At 38.8% G+C, this 16,724-nt stretch overlaps 1 protein-coding gene across 1 annotated transcript; it reads left to right on the top strand.

Moving 5' to 3' along the window:
* Window positions 1-2,323: 2,323 nt before the first annotated feature.
* FAM171B (family with sequence similarity 171 member B) lies at window positions 2,324-16,481 on the top strand. The gene is given in 8 exon segments (XM_027696487.1): window positions 2,324-2,344; window positions 2,346-2,598; window positions 3,304-3,396; window positions 3,691-3,849; window positions 5,259-5,426; window positions 9,078-9,194; window positions 9,701-9,824; window positions 10,092-16,481. Coding segments are annotated over 8 exon segments (2,271 nt in total). The 3' UTR covers window positions 11,428-16,481.
* Window positions 16,482-16,724: the final 243 nt, after the last annotated feature.

Below are 16,724 nucleotides of genomic sequence, written 5' to 3'. Positions count from 1 at the left end.
TCCTTCTGGGAAAAGCTGTGGCAATTCCTATACCCACAGGAGAAGGAAGTAATCAAAGTTGAGTGTGGCTAAAAGCAGCCAGTGATGTTTGTCATTCACTGTTTCATTCGCTAATGAAAACAGTACAGCTTTTGGCAGTTTTACAGTCTGTTTTTTTTCAACCCAAAGGCTCGAAGAAAGTGGGGTTTTATATATGGCTGTAACTGAAGGAGATGAGAGGAAGAAATATTTGTGCACAAAACAAGCTTTGAATTTACTGACAGCTGGAAGAGAACTGTGGCGATTGGCCTCATCCCTGTTTTCTTCTGTTGGGCTTTCTGTTAGCGGGAAATGGGAAATATACATTAAAAGTAAGAAATTATTTGAGAGAAAATATCTTTCTGAATACATACTAGGTTTTAATTTTTCTATGTCTTAAGGCAAAACTTTTTTATGATTTATGATCAGGCTCTTTTTCTCCTGACTTGATCCCAGCTGTTAAAATACTAGTTCATAACAGGCATTTCTGGTATTGGTTCCTACTGGCGTGAGCTTGAATTTCTTATTTTTTAAATACCATTTCATGAGATACTCCTGGCTTCCAAGTGATTACTGGATAAAAATATTGTACACAGCCTGTTTTGCCTCTTCAGTAGCCTTTTAACTAGTCATTGGCCAAGGGCAAAGGACCTGTTTTTCAAGTTTTGGAAACCACTGGAATGATGCAAGTATGTGTGTAATTGGATCGATGCCTGGAAGAGCTGTTTAGAAACCATAATTTGCTGACATGACATAAATTTTTCTTCCAATCATTATGTGGTTGGAAACCCCTCTAGTACAGCAATTTAAAGCAATTTTATTCTTGAAATATCATGCATAAGGAAAAATAAGTCAGATGACATTGTTCTAAGATTATTGTGCATTTTCTGTCAGATACATTTGAGTACCACTGAGATCTTTTTCCTTTTTCTGAAAGTATATATTAATTTGCACAAGGAAATGTAGATTTTTATGTAACACTGTAGAGAATCAATCTGGCACAGCTGGTAAGGTTTTGCTGTGTATGTGATAAATAGTAAATTGAGGCCAGTGCAGCTTTTGTTGTCTGCAGGCCATTTTTTGCATTAATATATGGGGTGCCCCATGCATACAATAGACCTAAAGAAATACTTATTTCAGAGGGGCCTAACTTGGGTGTCTTCACCGCGTAGTGGGGTTTTTTGATGGATTGCACTCGGCTTCTCAAGGCCTATTCATTTAAATCAAGGTCAGTGGTAGTAATCTCTTGGTGCAGTGTCAATCTCAATTATAGTGGAGGTAACAAAATGAAATGGAACTATGATTTTAGGTAGATAAGTTCCAGTAACTTAGCCTGACATTTGACCCAAATAGAAATGCGTATTCGTAATGAATGTATTTGAAAATATCAGGGTATAAAGTAGTGCAGTGGTATTGAATAGTGGCATGTCTGTAACCAAAATACTGGAAAATCCATGTTTTTTTTCAAATACTTTTAACAGTGGTCCATAGAGATTTTCATTTATAATAATACCAACTTAATTCCTACCTGGAAATAATGTGGAATTCTGTCCCTTTCCATGTACCTGCTGTCTGTGAAAAGGCTCCCTAATAGTTTATTTACAATCAAAGTGGGAGAGAAACAACCTTGACACGGTTGTTCGAGTGGATTTATTGCTGTCAACACACTGCTCAGTCACTGTCATTATGATCTCTGCAGGACACTGGCTATTGTATGGAATAGCAGATCCCTTAATATTAGCAGTAGACAAATACTGTTTAGAAGGTGCAATACAGGAAGGTGAAAACTAGCCCAGTGTAAGTCTGGTGGGAGAAGGTAGATTAAAACAGTCTGGATGCATTCTGTTACTGTATAATAATTTTACACACGTAAATACAAAAGTGTTGTCCCACTGCCTGTATTCATTGGGTTCCTGTTTTTAGAAACTCAAGGTGCCTCTTTAAATGTGTGACCCGAGCCAAGGGTTGGGTAACAAGACCATCTGTGTTATCAGTGTGATATTGCAGAGCCCATTAAATCTCACACTGTCACAGGTGCATTGTTCAAGCTTAAACAAAAAGGGGAAGAGTTTTTTTTGGTTGGTTTGGGGTTTTGGGTTGGGTTTTTTTTGTTTAGTTGGTTAAGTATTATATTTGCTGAGTTTGATAAACACTTTTTGACACTTTTGTGCCCCACATTCAGGCTTTTTGGTTCCTTCTTCCCCGTGGTCTATAATTGCAAGCTTATCCCTGATTTTGGCCAGAGATGAATAGCAAAGACAAGAACTTTGGGACTTCTTTACAAATTTAAATCAGATCCTTAGTTATGACGTACTATGACCTCCTGTCTTCTCTTTTTGTTCACAGGATCTGTTTTTACCCTAAAAGTCCAAGTAAATGACATCATCAGTCACCAGTACCTGCGACAAGCGGTGGTGGAAGTGTTTGTGAACTACACGAAGACAAACTCTACTCTCACTGGGAACAATGGAGCAGTGTTAATAAAAGTGCCCTACAAACTGGGATTAAGCCTGACCATTGTCTCCTACAAGGATGGCTACATGCTGACACCTCTGCCTTGGAAGACTGCGAGGATGCCAAGTGCGTAAGCGTCTTACAGTCCTATTATTAAACTCGATCTGCCTGTAATTAAATTTCTCCACTAAGCTGTCTGGCTAGTTGCTGTCAGCTCAACGGGGAGTGAAGTCAGTCAAGGGAGGCAGTGCATGTCAGTGCACATCTAAGGGTGAAGGATCTGTTAGCCTTGTCAAAATTCTTATTAATGGAAGATAGAAAATAGCCCTTTTTTAGCTCTGAGTATGTTATGTTGTGATACAGAGTGAATTCTGAGAAATTCTATGCCTAGACTTAGCAAAGAGCTGGTAGTGTGTTTAGACAAAAATCCTGTTGATTTGGCAATCCAGGAATTACTCATTGCTTTGTGTCCTGTATAACAGGTATAACCTGTTGTTACAGCTCTCTTTCGGAAGTGTTTCCTCACAAGTTTTCCTTTTAACTATTGCATACTCTTAAAAAAAGGCACATGATTCTTTTTTTTTAAAGAAATAGACTTTTAAGAATTATAGCCTCCATAGAAGGCATAAGACAGCAAACATTCAACAGAATTCTTCCTGCCTAAACACTAAAATTCCTGCTCTGGACAACAGGAGTAATTTATTTATTCAGTCTTCATATGCTCTCTGTTTTTTTTTAATTGCTCTGTTCAATATTCCTTCAGAATCAGAGGTCTTAGAGGATTGTTTTTTTTTGGTTGCACACTGTAACAGATATTATCATTTTCCACAGTATACTCGTCCGTGACACTTTCATTATTCCCACAAAATCAAGCTAATATATGGCTGTTTGAAGATACTGTCTTAATTACTGGAAAACTGTCTGGTAAGTTTAGTGTATGAAGACTCTAATTAAACACTTTGTGATAACCATCTGTACACACATTGACAAAAATTAGGCATGTTCATATTCTCATATAATACCTGTCTACTGTGAGCCAGATTTTCAGTTAATTATGGATTTCTATGTGAGGCTGTGACAAGTGCTAGACTAGAAATGCACAAATCATGGAGAAAATGGGTGAAAACAGGTTGTTATGCTAAGTGGATTTCTGAAGGGTAATAAAAACACTGTTGGTGTGTTTTACAGTGGCTAAGATAAAATGTTACTCTTTTACAGATGCCAAATCTCAGCCAAGTGTTCAATTTCCAAAATTTTTAATAAAGCTTCCAACAAATCACCATATTACAAATGTTACAGCCTATCTGACAGTGCCAGAGCAATTTTTGAAAGTGGACAGCTTTCTCTATACAACAGGAATTCTTCTAAATAAATCAGGTATGCAAATATGTCGTTTAAGAATTTTGTTGAAAGAAGAAATCTTCGAATTGCAATGCATATCAGTGTTTCAGAAAAACATCTGCTTAATTTAAAAGGTCCTGAACCTGCTTCCATTGTATTGTATCACAAAGCTTTGTTCCTTAGGAGTAAGCTATAAATACATCAGGTGAGTAAGCAATATCACTCTTTTATTTTATCACTGGAGAAGCAGTAAGTGGTTTCATGAGTCATAACACTCTGCTGTTATACCAGCAGATTTTTTAGTATTTGTCATTCTGTCAGATAGTTTTCCAATTTGCCTAAACACAGTAATCTCTGTTAGGTTGTACTGTGTGCAGTTCCATCTTTCTTTTGTTCTTTTCTTTCTATTCCCAGCAGATCTGAAGCGATGAGGCTCTTAAATTCATTGCAGTGCATGAGAAGGCCACTACATGGCTTGTTTGAATCTGGCATGCTCTCTCCTTTAATATTAACTGAATTAAATTCATCATATATACCGATATTTTGACGTGCATATTTTAAAATCTCTCATCTATATTTTACCTCTTCAAATGGAAAGCAGAAGGAAAGAAGCACAAGAGAATAAGCAGTGTTTCTCCTCTTTGAGTTTCCCTTTCAATCTGTCTGGCATGTGTTTTAAATTATTCATATGCTCCTAAAAGAATAGGCTTCCTTTTAGGGCAGGTGGAAGCTAATTGATATCTGATGTGCCAGGAGTTCTCTCACAACCAGCTTCCAACAGCTTGCCTGGATTTAACATTATTCTGCTACTTACTAATTCTCTTTCAGCTTCTTTCACCATCTTGTCATATTGTGCATTCTGAAGTATTTGCAAACTGGTGAAAGGAAAACAAGCTTTCGGACTGCATTGTGAAGCTTTGTATATGAAACATTTCCTTTTGAGTGCTTTGACAAGCCTCATGATTCAGTTAATTATAACTGCCACTCTGGAAAGTTAATCCTTACAGGAAAGTCTTCAGTTTGATTCAATGTTATGTACATTGCAACTGTACAAAAATTCTTGTCTTATCTATGTTTCACATAGGGTAGCTAGTTTGTAATCTGATTATCTGAGGGGAAAAACCCTTCTTCTGCCCACTCCCAAACCGTGTTTTTCTTCATCATTAGTTCTACAGTCAGTATTGAACCTCCATGTCACAAGTCTGTTTCTCTTACAGCATTAGGTTGGTAATGACTGGGTTTTATTTTAATCATAAGATTTTAAAAGTCCAAAAGGAAGGAAAAGTTGTTGTTTAATTGACTGAGTTGGTGACAGCTGACTGCATAGCTGGATGTGGAGGAGGACTTGAGTTTAGTTACAACGAGGATAGATTCTTAATCCTAAATATTATTTTTAAAATAAGCTGTAATTGGAGAATTACAGACAAGCTTTTTCTCACTTTCAGGTTTTAAAAGCATGGAATTAACTCCTCTTGCTGCCATATGTGTCAATGTTCTTTTGACTGGGAAAGAACTGAAAGTAAACGGTCCCATTCAGATTACACTTCCTCTCCCCACAACTACTGTAAAACCAGGAGATGCTGTACATGCATGGACATTTGATATGAAAACTGGTAAGTGAGCCGAGTTGTTATTCTGCCTTTTAGCACATGCCTTTGTTTTTGGGCACATGACACTGTGGGTCAGGGAACAGCGATAGCAATAAGATATGAAGTGGTGGTCAACAAGTTTTATTAGGGGTTCAGTTTTTGGGGGTTTTTTAAATGGACTAGCTTGAATTGTTCAGAAGTATTTCCCTGCTTTCATTAGTTAAAAAAACTTTGGTAAAATTCACTAGCATTCCCGTTGCCCAAATGTTTAGTACACTGGATTTTTATTTGCATGGGAGTCTAAGTATTCACGGAACATACATTTTAGGTGACATTAAATTTTAAGCCTGGTAATTTTGTGAATGCCTTCTTAAAAGCAAACAAGTCAGAATTGAAGGTTTGGATGCTTTGTTTTCTAGAGCGTAGCTCTGAAGCTCCTTTGACGTTAGAACTGGAATAGATGTTCCTTCAGTTAACAAAAGCAATTGAGAAAGTGAAATGAAGGGGAAATAGGAGTTATCAAAGGGAACAACATAGTTCTTGCAGTGTGCATGCAAAGAGGAGGCTGGGGATTAGTCATTCTAAACCTTTTGTCATCCCTTCAGGTCTAATTTTAATCAAGAGTGAATAATGAGCTGTGTACACTTAACCCTTTTGGGTGTCCTGTGTTAGGTGTGTGTGCATTAGTGTCCTGATTACATTGCACCTTAAACTTGCCATCACACTTGGCCTTGAAAAATGCAAGTGAGTGAAGAGGTGTGTCTGCTCCTTATTAGGGCAAAAAGTTTTTGTTCAGCTGTTGGAAGGACAGGAGAGGACACCAAATGCAACCAAGTGTTGTTTACATGTTCAAGAAAGAAATGGATCATCCTAATGAGGAACAACTAACCTTTAGTTCTTTGGCTGAATTTGAATTAAGAGCATGCTAATAAAAAATTGTCTAGGCTGTCTTGTGGGGAAAGAGTAAGTAGGATAAGTTTTGGCATAGAAGATTAACTCTGTCTGAACACTTGGGAGGCTTCAGAGGGGCAACTGATGGTACGAGATGGCATTTTTCATCAAAGAAAGGGTTTTAGTCTGATGTGATAAAATAGCACAAGGGGTTATAATTTCTTACTGCCACAGCCACTTTTGCCAGCTCCTGTGCCCATCTGTACCTATGCAGAGTTGTTTTAACTTACTAAACAAAGCTAAGTCAACAATGTTATCAAAATAAAAAGTTGACAGAACTGGACCAACTGGGCCAACTCGGCACAGGGTTGGGTTAGAGTATAAACTAGTGCAAAGTGTGTATGTGGTGTTGAGGGGCCCACTCAGCATCCCTACTTAGGTATGTTGGCCCTGGGGTAGGGCAAGAGCAGGGATGCTGAGCCATAAAAATAAAACTAGTTGGCTTTTTCCTCCTCTGACAGAGGTTCCATAAAGGTAAACCATTTCTAATCGATGCTCACCGAGGGGTAGTGTTCACATGGAGCCTTCACTGCTGCTTGCTGAGCAGAGCACAAGGAGGACTGTGAAAAAAGGGAGAGAAACTGCTGGGACATAACTCTTAACTTCCACATTTTCTTCCATTTCCTCCTCTCTACAGTGAAAATTTGCAATTGTATTCACCGTTCTGGAATTTTTTATACCTAAATACGTTTATTTAAGTTTTACCTTTTGATTTGACACGTGCAAAATGACAAATGAAGGTTCTGGAGACTCTGAACAGCTCAGCTTTCCAGCAAGCATTCCAGAGCATCCATAAGTAGCAGTAGGCCCCCATCTGAGCTGAAGGCAGAGCTCCTGCTGCACGGAATAATGAGGCTCTGGCATCCAAGCTGTGGCATGTGGGACGTCCCCAGCAGGACACTGACACACTTTTAAACCCTGAAGTCTTTGGGTGATGTGTGGTGATGGCAATCAGAGCTCTTGTGTCAGTATTGGTAGGGGGAAGGGAATGTGTCTGTGTGTGGTGTGGGCTGATCCATATGCACCAGGAAGAAGACAGAAGCAGTGTTCCCTGGGGTTACTCCAAGTGTAGTAGTGCTGAGACTGTTCCTGGAAAATGGTAATTATATTCCAGCTGCTGTGAATGCAGAATTTATTGGTGGATACTGAATGTGGCTTCCTTCTCTCTAAATATTTTGCTGCATTAGTGCTAAAAGTACTTTGTGGGTTTTAATAAAATGACACAAAACCAGAAAGCTTGTATTGCAACATTAAATTGAGAATTATATCCTCCTGTTTGAATGGCAGTAAATCAAGAGAAAATGAGCTTACTCATAAGTCACATTTCAATGTTTTCCTTTGTTTTCCTAGTATTTTCTACACAGTATATTGAGGGGAGATGTAATTTACTGAAGAGGACAGCAAAGATTGTATAACTACTTATAGGTTTGTTCAATCAAGATAGAACTTCTGGAGACCTAGAAAATTTTTTTGCCTTCTGTATGTGGTGTTTTATGCTGGTTTTTATCTGCCTGTAAGTAGCCCACTGTCTGTATTTGCAAAACAATAGTTCTGCAGGGTAGTGTCCACTTGCCCTAGAGTAGGCAGGACAGAGAATTTGAGGATCTATCTCTCTGTAAGAGAGTTAGGGATGGAAGACTTTTCCAGCTTGTCTTTCTCCCAACTCTGGACAGGAGGTTTGTCAGGTAGCTGAGAAACCAGCACTTCCAGGGCTTTGGAAGTGCTGCTGCTCTTCCCCTCTACCAGCCATCACCAGCAGCAGGAGAAGGCTGCATGTTTTACTGCCAGGTGATATTTTCTCTGTGTGTCCCTGTGTGTGTGTGCATCTGTGGCAGGTGTCAGCTCTCATCTTTACATCCTGGTTGGGAGATATTTACTTTTCTGCTTTGCTGAAAAGAAGGGTCCTGGAAGAAAATGGAATTGAAATTCATATAAGCTCCAGCTTATAGTTTTGATGCTGTGGTTATTGTTCTTTTAAAAAAGCTGGTGGTTCTCTCTCCCTCTCTGTATTTGTATTTGTTAGAAATATAAGGTCGTTTATATGAGATTGTTTCGTGTCATTAGAATTTCACAGATGGCCCACAGTAAATGTGTTCAAGTGAGTTAAATATAATTCTGTGTCTTCTAAGGGATGCTTTATTAATTGTAGAAGCTGGCATACCATAATACCTGTCCTTTGAGTGTCCAAACAGATGGTGTGGAATCTGTGTCCTAACAATAGCCCTTCCTTGGGATAACTGAACTGTTATTGCCTTGGGGCAGGGAGGAGGAGAGAAACATTCAAGACAAACATTGTAGTTTATCAGATTAAAGTGGTTTCCCACTAAATTCTGCTAGCCAGTGTTCATATACTTCAGCTACCTGCTCCTTCACTTTTTAGTCTTGACCTTCATACATGCTTAAGCTCATATTAAGCTCATTTCTCAAATCATCTGTGTGCATATCTATGAAAAACGTTTATTAACAGAAAAAGAATTATATTAAGCTTACCTTTGGTAAGTAATGTTGATGCTTTGTTTCAGAGTAAACGGCCACAGAGGGATATTTGCAACAAAAATGAGCGGAGAACGTTTGCATGTTTAGATAAAGGTGTGGAATAAATAGTGTCTGGGTCAGAAGTTTCTATTTTTCTTGTGTATTTTTGGTAATAGCTTAATGGCTGATGGTTTGAGGGATAAGAGAATTCTGCCTGGCACGTGCATTATTTTGTCCTTGTTGTTGCAGGCGCTTGGGTGAACCGCGGGCTGGGAATGGTGAAGGAAGCAGATGGTCAGTTGGTGTGGACATACACTGCTCAGCACCTGGGCTACTGGATAGCAGCTCCACTGCCTGGAACCAGAGGTACTGAGACAACTGCCAGCAAGGGAGCTGTGACCAGGGAAATCTAAAAATGAGCATCCCTTGCTGCTGAGGGTCATGTAGGACAGGAGGAGATACAACAAGAACATGAGTCTTGGGTAAAACAGGCCCATTTTATGTAGACTTGTGGCATGTGTTGCAAATTAGCATGAAGAGATCTATCAGAGAAATAGTATGTCTAATTTTAAACATAAGACATCATTAGACATCATTAAAAAAGACCATTTTTCTAAGTCAGTTTGGACAAATAATACAAATGTCATCTGACTGGAATCAAGTAGATGTCATGGTAAGGCTTTACTACTTGAGATGAACTTTTGAAGATGCATTATATTGTAACCACTGTATATTTTCTAGTTTGCTGAAATAGCAAGGTGAAAAGGGAAGGATGAGCATAGCAGCAATGGAACTCAAAATCACTCTGCCCATCAAGTGGAATTACTTGTTTTTGAGATCTAATTCTCGTTTGGTTTTGTTTGACGATCTAGAATCCATTATTAGTGCAGTTTCCAAGGACATAACAGCCTATCACACAGTGTTCCTTACGGCCATACTGGGAGGTACTGTTGTCATCATCATTGGATTTTTTGCTGTTCTTCTTTGTTACTGCAGGTAAGCAAAAAGAGAAGCTCTAGTAAGCTCGTCAAGAAGGAAATTTAAGGTTGATAAAATAGTCTTTTGAAGTTGAGACTTGTTTCCTTGGCAATAATGTGTAGCCTAATATTTCTTCAAAAATTCCTATTATTACAGAACTTTATTTTAAGTTTGTGATGTCACGTTACACCATAACTTAACCAAAATCCAATCTTCAGCTTTGTTAGTCAACAGTCTCGTATTTCCTAGTGTGCTCTGTGGTCACTTTGCATCTCTTTTGCATAGGGATAAATGTCATCGGACACAAAAGAAGGAAAAAAATACGACTAAGCTGGAGGTCATCAAAAGAGACCAGACAACATCAACAACTCACATAAATCACATCAACGCTGTCAAAGGCTCTTTAAAGTTGGAGGATAACTCACAGCTGTACACACCGAAGATTTCCTCGTACAGCCCTCCAAGGAGGATGTCCATAGACACAGAAGATGGAAAATCACGGGACAACTTTAAAATCTACACCGAGGATGCTTCTTACCAGTCACCCTGTCAGACTGGCCAGTCCAGAAGTTCAGCCCATTCACTGGAGCCTAGTGCTGGAGTGAGGCATTTACAGCAGCCGAAGCTCAGTAACAGTACTATTTCCCAGGCTCCCAGGGACATTCCAGACCCAAACAGGTACCTTTCAGTGAAAGAGGAGATGTATGGGCTTTCCCATATCCCTGAACATCTCATGCATCTTTACAATCAACCTATTGCTATTCTTCAGCCCTCTGACCTTTTCCACTCCCCGGAACAACTGCATCCTGCTAAATCAGCCACTTTGCCAAGGAAAGGGCAACTGGTGTATGGCCCCATGATGGAGCCCATGGACCGGGACAGTTACATGCAGACCCTGCCGAAAATGCCAGGGCACTCCCACCCCCAGCCTGCTGCCTGCAGGGATGAGAGCAGTGCTCTGGACGGGGAGGAGGGCCTGCCTTCCCAAACCTCCAACTGGAGCCGCTATACCAACAGCTTGCTGGAGTCTGTCTCTGTTCCCGGGACATTGAATGAAGCTGTTGTAATGACTCCGTTTTCATCTGAACTCCAAGGCATTTCAGAACAAACGTTGCTGGAACTCTCCAAAGGAAAACCATCTCCTCACCCTCGAGCGTGGTTTGTGTCCTTGGACGGAAAGCCAATAGCTCAAGTGAGGCATTCTTTCATAGATCTGAAAAAAGGCAGAAAAACAGAGAGTAATGATACCAGTCTGGACTCTGGTGTGGACATGAATGAGCATCATCCTAGCAGGAAACTGGAGAGAGAGAAAACTTTCATTAAAAGTATGCCACATTCCAAGATCCTTTACTTGGAAGATCTGGATCTGAGTAGCAGTGAAAGCGGGACCACTGTTTGCACTCCAGAGGACCAGGCTGTGAGGCACATTATGGAAGGAGGGAATGGGCCAATCTTGGAACAGCATGATGAGGAAGGTCTAAGAAAAAAATCTGTGTCAGGAAGTCATGAATCTGGTATCCTTTCTGCTAAAAAAAGGGATAGACCACCTCTCACAAAAAGAGATAGCAAAACCAATATCTGGAAGAAAAGAGAGGAGAGGCCGCTTATTCCTATAAATTAAAACACAATGTGCTTTGTGGTGTTGCTCTCCCTGCTAGTTGTTGACCTCTTGGCTGCTTCTGTAATTCTGCAGTGTTGGGTTTACAAGGAAAATGTTGTTTTCTAGTATCAAGAAAAGTTTCATTTTTGTAATGTACAGATTGAGTTACTAAACTTCAAGTGGGCGATTTGATATTCAACGTGAATTGAAAACAAGGAAATGCTACCACTAAAATTTTGCATTTCCTAATTTTACTGGCAGTGTGGAGAAGGCCCATGTTTTAATCAGCCTGTCATTCTTGGATACACCCCTGGGAATGCACAGCGAGAAATGTAGGCACATGCTTTAATTTTTTTGTACTTGTTGCTAATGCATTGGTAGCCTAGTTAAAGCCATTCCTCAGCCTTGTTCCTAATCCACGTGACCCATCTGTACAGTATTTTATATGTGAACTTTTCTAGGGATCTGTTACTACTTCTTTGTATGACGTAAAACCTTCCATCAGTCGGTCCCGCGACACCAGCAGAGGAGCTCTGCTGGATTTCCCAGCGGAGCTCTGTGGCATTCCTGCCCTCCCTGTGTGCCCATCCATGTGCAAATTCCACCCAGCAGTGGCAGAAGGGGGCAGTGCACAAGCTCTGTGGCCGCTGCAGTTCACAGGCCCCGCTGTCCGAGATGTTGCCCATCTGCTTTGTTATGAACCGTGGAGGTCGAAGACTGAAACCTGCTGGGAGGTGTCCACGTCCAGCAGGAAAGGACTGGTTCTGGTAGCATTTGGAGCTGCAGCTGCTGCTGATTCCAGTGTCTTGTTTGGGCTTCTTTGCCAGTTCAAATCTGCATGCTGTTGGGCCAGCTGTGCCCCACAATCTTGAATCCCTGCTTATTTATAAGAGAGAGGTTGGTCCATGATGGAAAAGTGTGCAAGTTTAGACAAACCATGCCTTTGAAATAGTTTCTTTGTCAGGAAAGTTTGGCAGCATTGCTTTTTATTTTATGTTCAGAACCATGGAAGATCACTGGAGGTTTATGTGCCTACATTTTGCCAGCCTGAGCTGCTTTTGTCTAGGTTTGCAGAGGAGTTAAACAGGCTTTAAAAGTTGGGGGGGGAGGGTTATGAGCATGAGAGCAGATGGCAAAATTTGGTCTATAATGCAATATAAATACTATTTATGACTCAGAGTTAAATTTACCAAAAGTCATGAATGCATGAATTGTAACTAAGATATGTATAGAGGAAGGAAAGGCCATCAGAATATTCTTTATTTTTAATGTTCATCTTGTCAAAGTGATCATTTCAACTTTGGCTAACAGAAAAGTAGATGTATCTTTTAATGTGCTTCATGTAGTATACGGAATGTATTTCTGTGGCTTTGAAGCTGTTTCCCTGATGAAATAAGTTCCAGCATTTTGGCTTTGGCAGTTTGATTATAAATCATCCTAAAGAAAGCTTTATGAATATTTCCCTTATAGCTTGGTTAAAGTTCTGTACCAAGACCCGAAAATACAATGCCTTTATGTGAATTCTGGGGTGACGTGCTTGGTTGTTTGCCCTGTAGTACACTCAAGAGTTAGGGAGTATCCTATGCAGCTGGGCTTCTGGGAATATTTACTCAGGAAATGTTAATGTGGAATATGTCTGTTATGTTGGGATTGTCAAGTGGTCTGCCTTTGTTTCTAGAAGAATATGGAAGGTAACTAGGATGGTACTAGCAGTGCATCAATCCAGTTTCTGGTGTATAGTTGCTCCATGAAAGAAATGTTCCTGTTGAGTTCCAAGTATGAAAATGTGAAATAAGTTTGAGTTAGGTGTGCAAACAGTGTGTAAATAAATTGGCCTAAAGAATCTGATTTAATTATACAATTCATCTACTTCAGAGGTGAAGATGGCTTGTCATATTACCATGCTTTTGGTTCTCTTTTTAGGTAACTGGAATTCAATTGTCCTATGCCAAATGCATTTTCACAATGCTTTTATTTTTTTTATATGCAGTTTCATTGGATTTTGTGTATGAGTCTCTAGCCCCAGATATTGATATTTTCATCCCTTGCTTTGTAATACACATTAGTAGGAATCAATTTATATATGCATATTTCTTCTGAAAGCTGCTGTGACTTTTGAGGTTCAATATTGCCCTGTTCGCATTGGTTCTGGTGGCTCCCTTTTCAAAAAGAGGCTGTTATATATTCTGTTGAACATAACAGAAAATCCTTGACAAGCTAATAGTTTTGAGGAGTTAATATTAAATTCATATGTCTTTACTTGAAATTTCAGATTTTTTTAATGCATTTTTTCATTGTATATACGAAAAAGACCAAATTTCTCAAACTCCCTTGTATCATTAAAAAATATGGACTACTGTAAATGGCTTTAGTTGCGAGTTCAAAGGAAGGAAGTTTGGCACTCCATTGTTCTTGTTCTGCACCAGGATATCTGGTCATCAAAGAAAAAAGATTGGAAATCCAACTCTAAAATTCTTACAATTATGATTTATATTCAGAATTTACAGAATGTATTATTTGAGTCTTCACGTTCCAGCTGCATGTTGGAATTTATGCACTGGAAGAACCTGCAACTAGAATTCTTTTTGGTTTTAGATCATTAAAAAAAGGAGTTTGACTACACTGGGCTCTAAAATTTTTAATTCCACGGATAACCAGACAGTATGTGTAATGTGGAAAAGACAGAATATCACAATGAAATTTGTATTCGTGGTCAAACTAATGCTTTTCTGTATATCTGTATATGATTTCAACATACAAATTTATAGGAATCACTGAAATTATTTTTTGAAGGACACAAATGTTTGCAAGAATTACGTCTCAGTTCTTCCCAAGGCGCTTCTGGAGCTGTCAGCTCTTGCACAAGGAGAGCCATATTCAGGTAAAATACAGTTTTAAGTGCAAGGTGTCAGGTAAACACAGAACACTGAGGACCAAATTCGGTCATATATTTAAGGTGAAAAGCAGTTAATAAACTTCAGGAAAGTCTCCCCACCGTGGTTATGATGCATGATGTTGAGGGGGTTCTTGCAGAAGGATATATGGCTTCCAGATCTTAGCTGTTTTTACTAAGGTGATTAGTGGAGTTATAGCCAAGACTTGTTTTTGTTAATTAACTCATGTGGCTTAGGCCAGTACTTTGATGTAAGTTAAATCAGGCTGAATAGTGTGCAGCTGTATGCACAGTAATCTGGATATGGGACTTAGAATAAGCTGACTGACAGTATTTTTCAGATTGTTACCAAATGCTAGATATTAGAGAATTAAAAAAAAAAAAAAGGTGGGGGAATCACTTAAAGATTCCATTTGATTAACAGGAAAAATCCTTATAGTACTGAAAATAGAAAAGTCTGGTATGTTACCAACCTGCCAGCAAAAATGATGTGATGCTGAGGGACATTATTAACCAGCACAGAGCTAGAGGTGGCACACCAAAAATAGTTCAGGATGGAGGAGTGTTTAGTTGTCTGCTTTGTTTTATGCAGTAATTTGTACCAAAGAGGATGAAATGAAGGGGCACCAGTCTAAACTCTTTTGGTTAGTTCAAAAGTGGCACAGGTTCCCAACACTGCTGCTCTAACACTGTGCAGATGAAAAGGCAGTACACTACATCCAGTACTGCATATTAAATAAAATCTGAAGATTAATTAGCCTGCTGAAGTGCCTTTCTCTTTCATCAGACTTATTTTATCAGTGGGACACTTGACTATCTGAAAAGCACATTATGCTTTTTTTTTTCTGTTAGCCAAAAAAGCCTCGATTCATACAATTCATACAATTATGTAGCTTTTATAATATTTTAAAAGGCAGATCTAGTGGGTTTTTTATGTTGGAATACTGACTCCTGCATGTTGATGATGATGGTAATTGTTGTAAGCCCTAGTTTTTGTATCTTCTGTTTGAAAAGAAATTAAAAATATATATATCTTTAGCAATCAGAACAGTAGTATCTTTTAAAAAATGCACAGACGGGATTTGATTTGACTTCATACGTCAAGAGTGAGTGTTTTGAAGGCACTGGACTTACAGGTATCAAACTGACTGGGATTTTAACTTCAAAAGTGAAATTAATATATGTTTATATATAAAAACTAATATAAAAATCCTTTTTTTCAGCTGCTAACCTTCCTTGCCAGTAGCAGCAGAGAGTTTATGGAGATGGGTATTTAAGTCTTATTTTCTAGAACCAATTTTTATCTCGATTTGGGGCCTAACCTGCATTGTTTATATAACTTAAGCTTCTGGGTTTTAAGTATTTTTTTTAATACAGTAGAATTATACAAAACACAGTACTATGCCTACAGAGTTAAAATGAGCATTCTTTTCTAGTAGTTGGCACTAATTTGTGCCACAGTTCTAACAGTAGGCAGCTACATTTGTGTTAAAGAACTTATATGAAGGGGGGTTAATGATTTGAATCTGAGCTTCATTTTCTTTTAAAAGCAGCAAAACAAAACAAAAAACCTTCAGATTTTTTTTTTTTAAGACTGGCAGGGGAAAACTGTGTCATTATTTTTCTCGTTAGCACTCTAAGCTTGAAAACTGTTTTACCAAATGAGTTTTTTTTCAGTCGGTTTAAGACTTCCTGAACATTCCTATATTCCTTCTCCCCGAAATGTCCCGGTACTTTATTCCTCAGCTGACTGATTTAGTTCCTTTGAAGCACTTGTTGCACTTCAGCCCTTGTTAGAACAGTACTATTTTTCCATGTTATTGTGTAGAAAGGCAGTTTTTAGTGCTCCTTAGAGCATGGAGTTCATACAAAGCCTGGCTCTGGATGGTGCAAGGCAGGGGAACTGATGGCGCTGACTGTGCTGCCCACCTTGCATTTTGGAGCCTTACATTCAACAAACACTTCATTTTCAAAAAAACCCCTGGTATGGATATTGTTCATGTAAAGCATTCTTGATATTCGGCATCCTGGTTTTAAGTATTTCTACCTTTTTATATTTTGTCAGAGATGTCTTTTCATCTCTGTATTTAATTCAGTATCAGTGTATCTGTTGCTGAAAATGTAACTAAGATTTGTAAAATGTTCTTACCTTATGCAATATAATAAAAATTTTGAAAAGTTCTCTGTGCCATAACTTTGATTTGAGTATCTTTGAAGTGATATGTTGTTTAGGAACATACATCTCTCAACATTTTTTTCTTTCTAAATATCAATTAAAAAATGTGTATTCCTCTCATCACCATAATTGCGATGACAAAAGAGTGTTATCCTTAAGGTTACCACTTCTAAGGAGTCACACTGTCTGTTCCATTTCTTGTGAAGAAAGACTTCTGTATCCACCATTAAATCTGATTCTTGACTCCTG

Source organism: Neopelma chrysocephalum, unplaced genomic scaffold, assembly GCF_003984885.1.
Source record: "Neopelma chrysocephalum unplaced genomic scaffold, ASM398488v2 Primary Assembly neopelma1_107, whole genome shotgun sequence".
Taxonomy (NCBI): domain Eukaryota; kingdom Metazoa; phylum Chordata; class Aves; order Passeriformes; family Pipridae; genus Neopelma; species Neopelma chrysocephalum.
The sequence above is the reverse complement of the archived record's forward strand: the minus strand, read 5'-3'. Positions and strand labels throughout refer to the sequence as shown.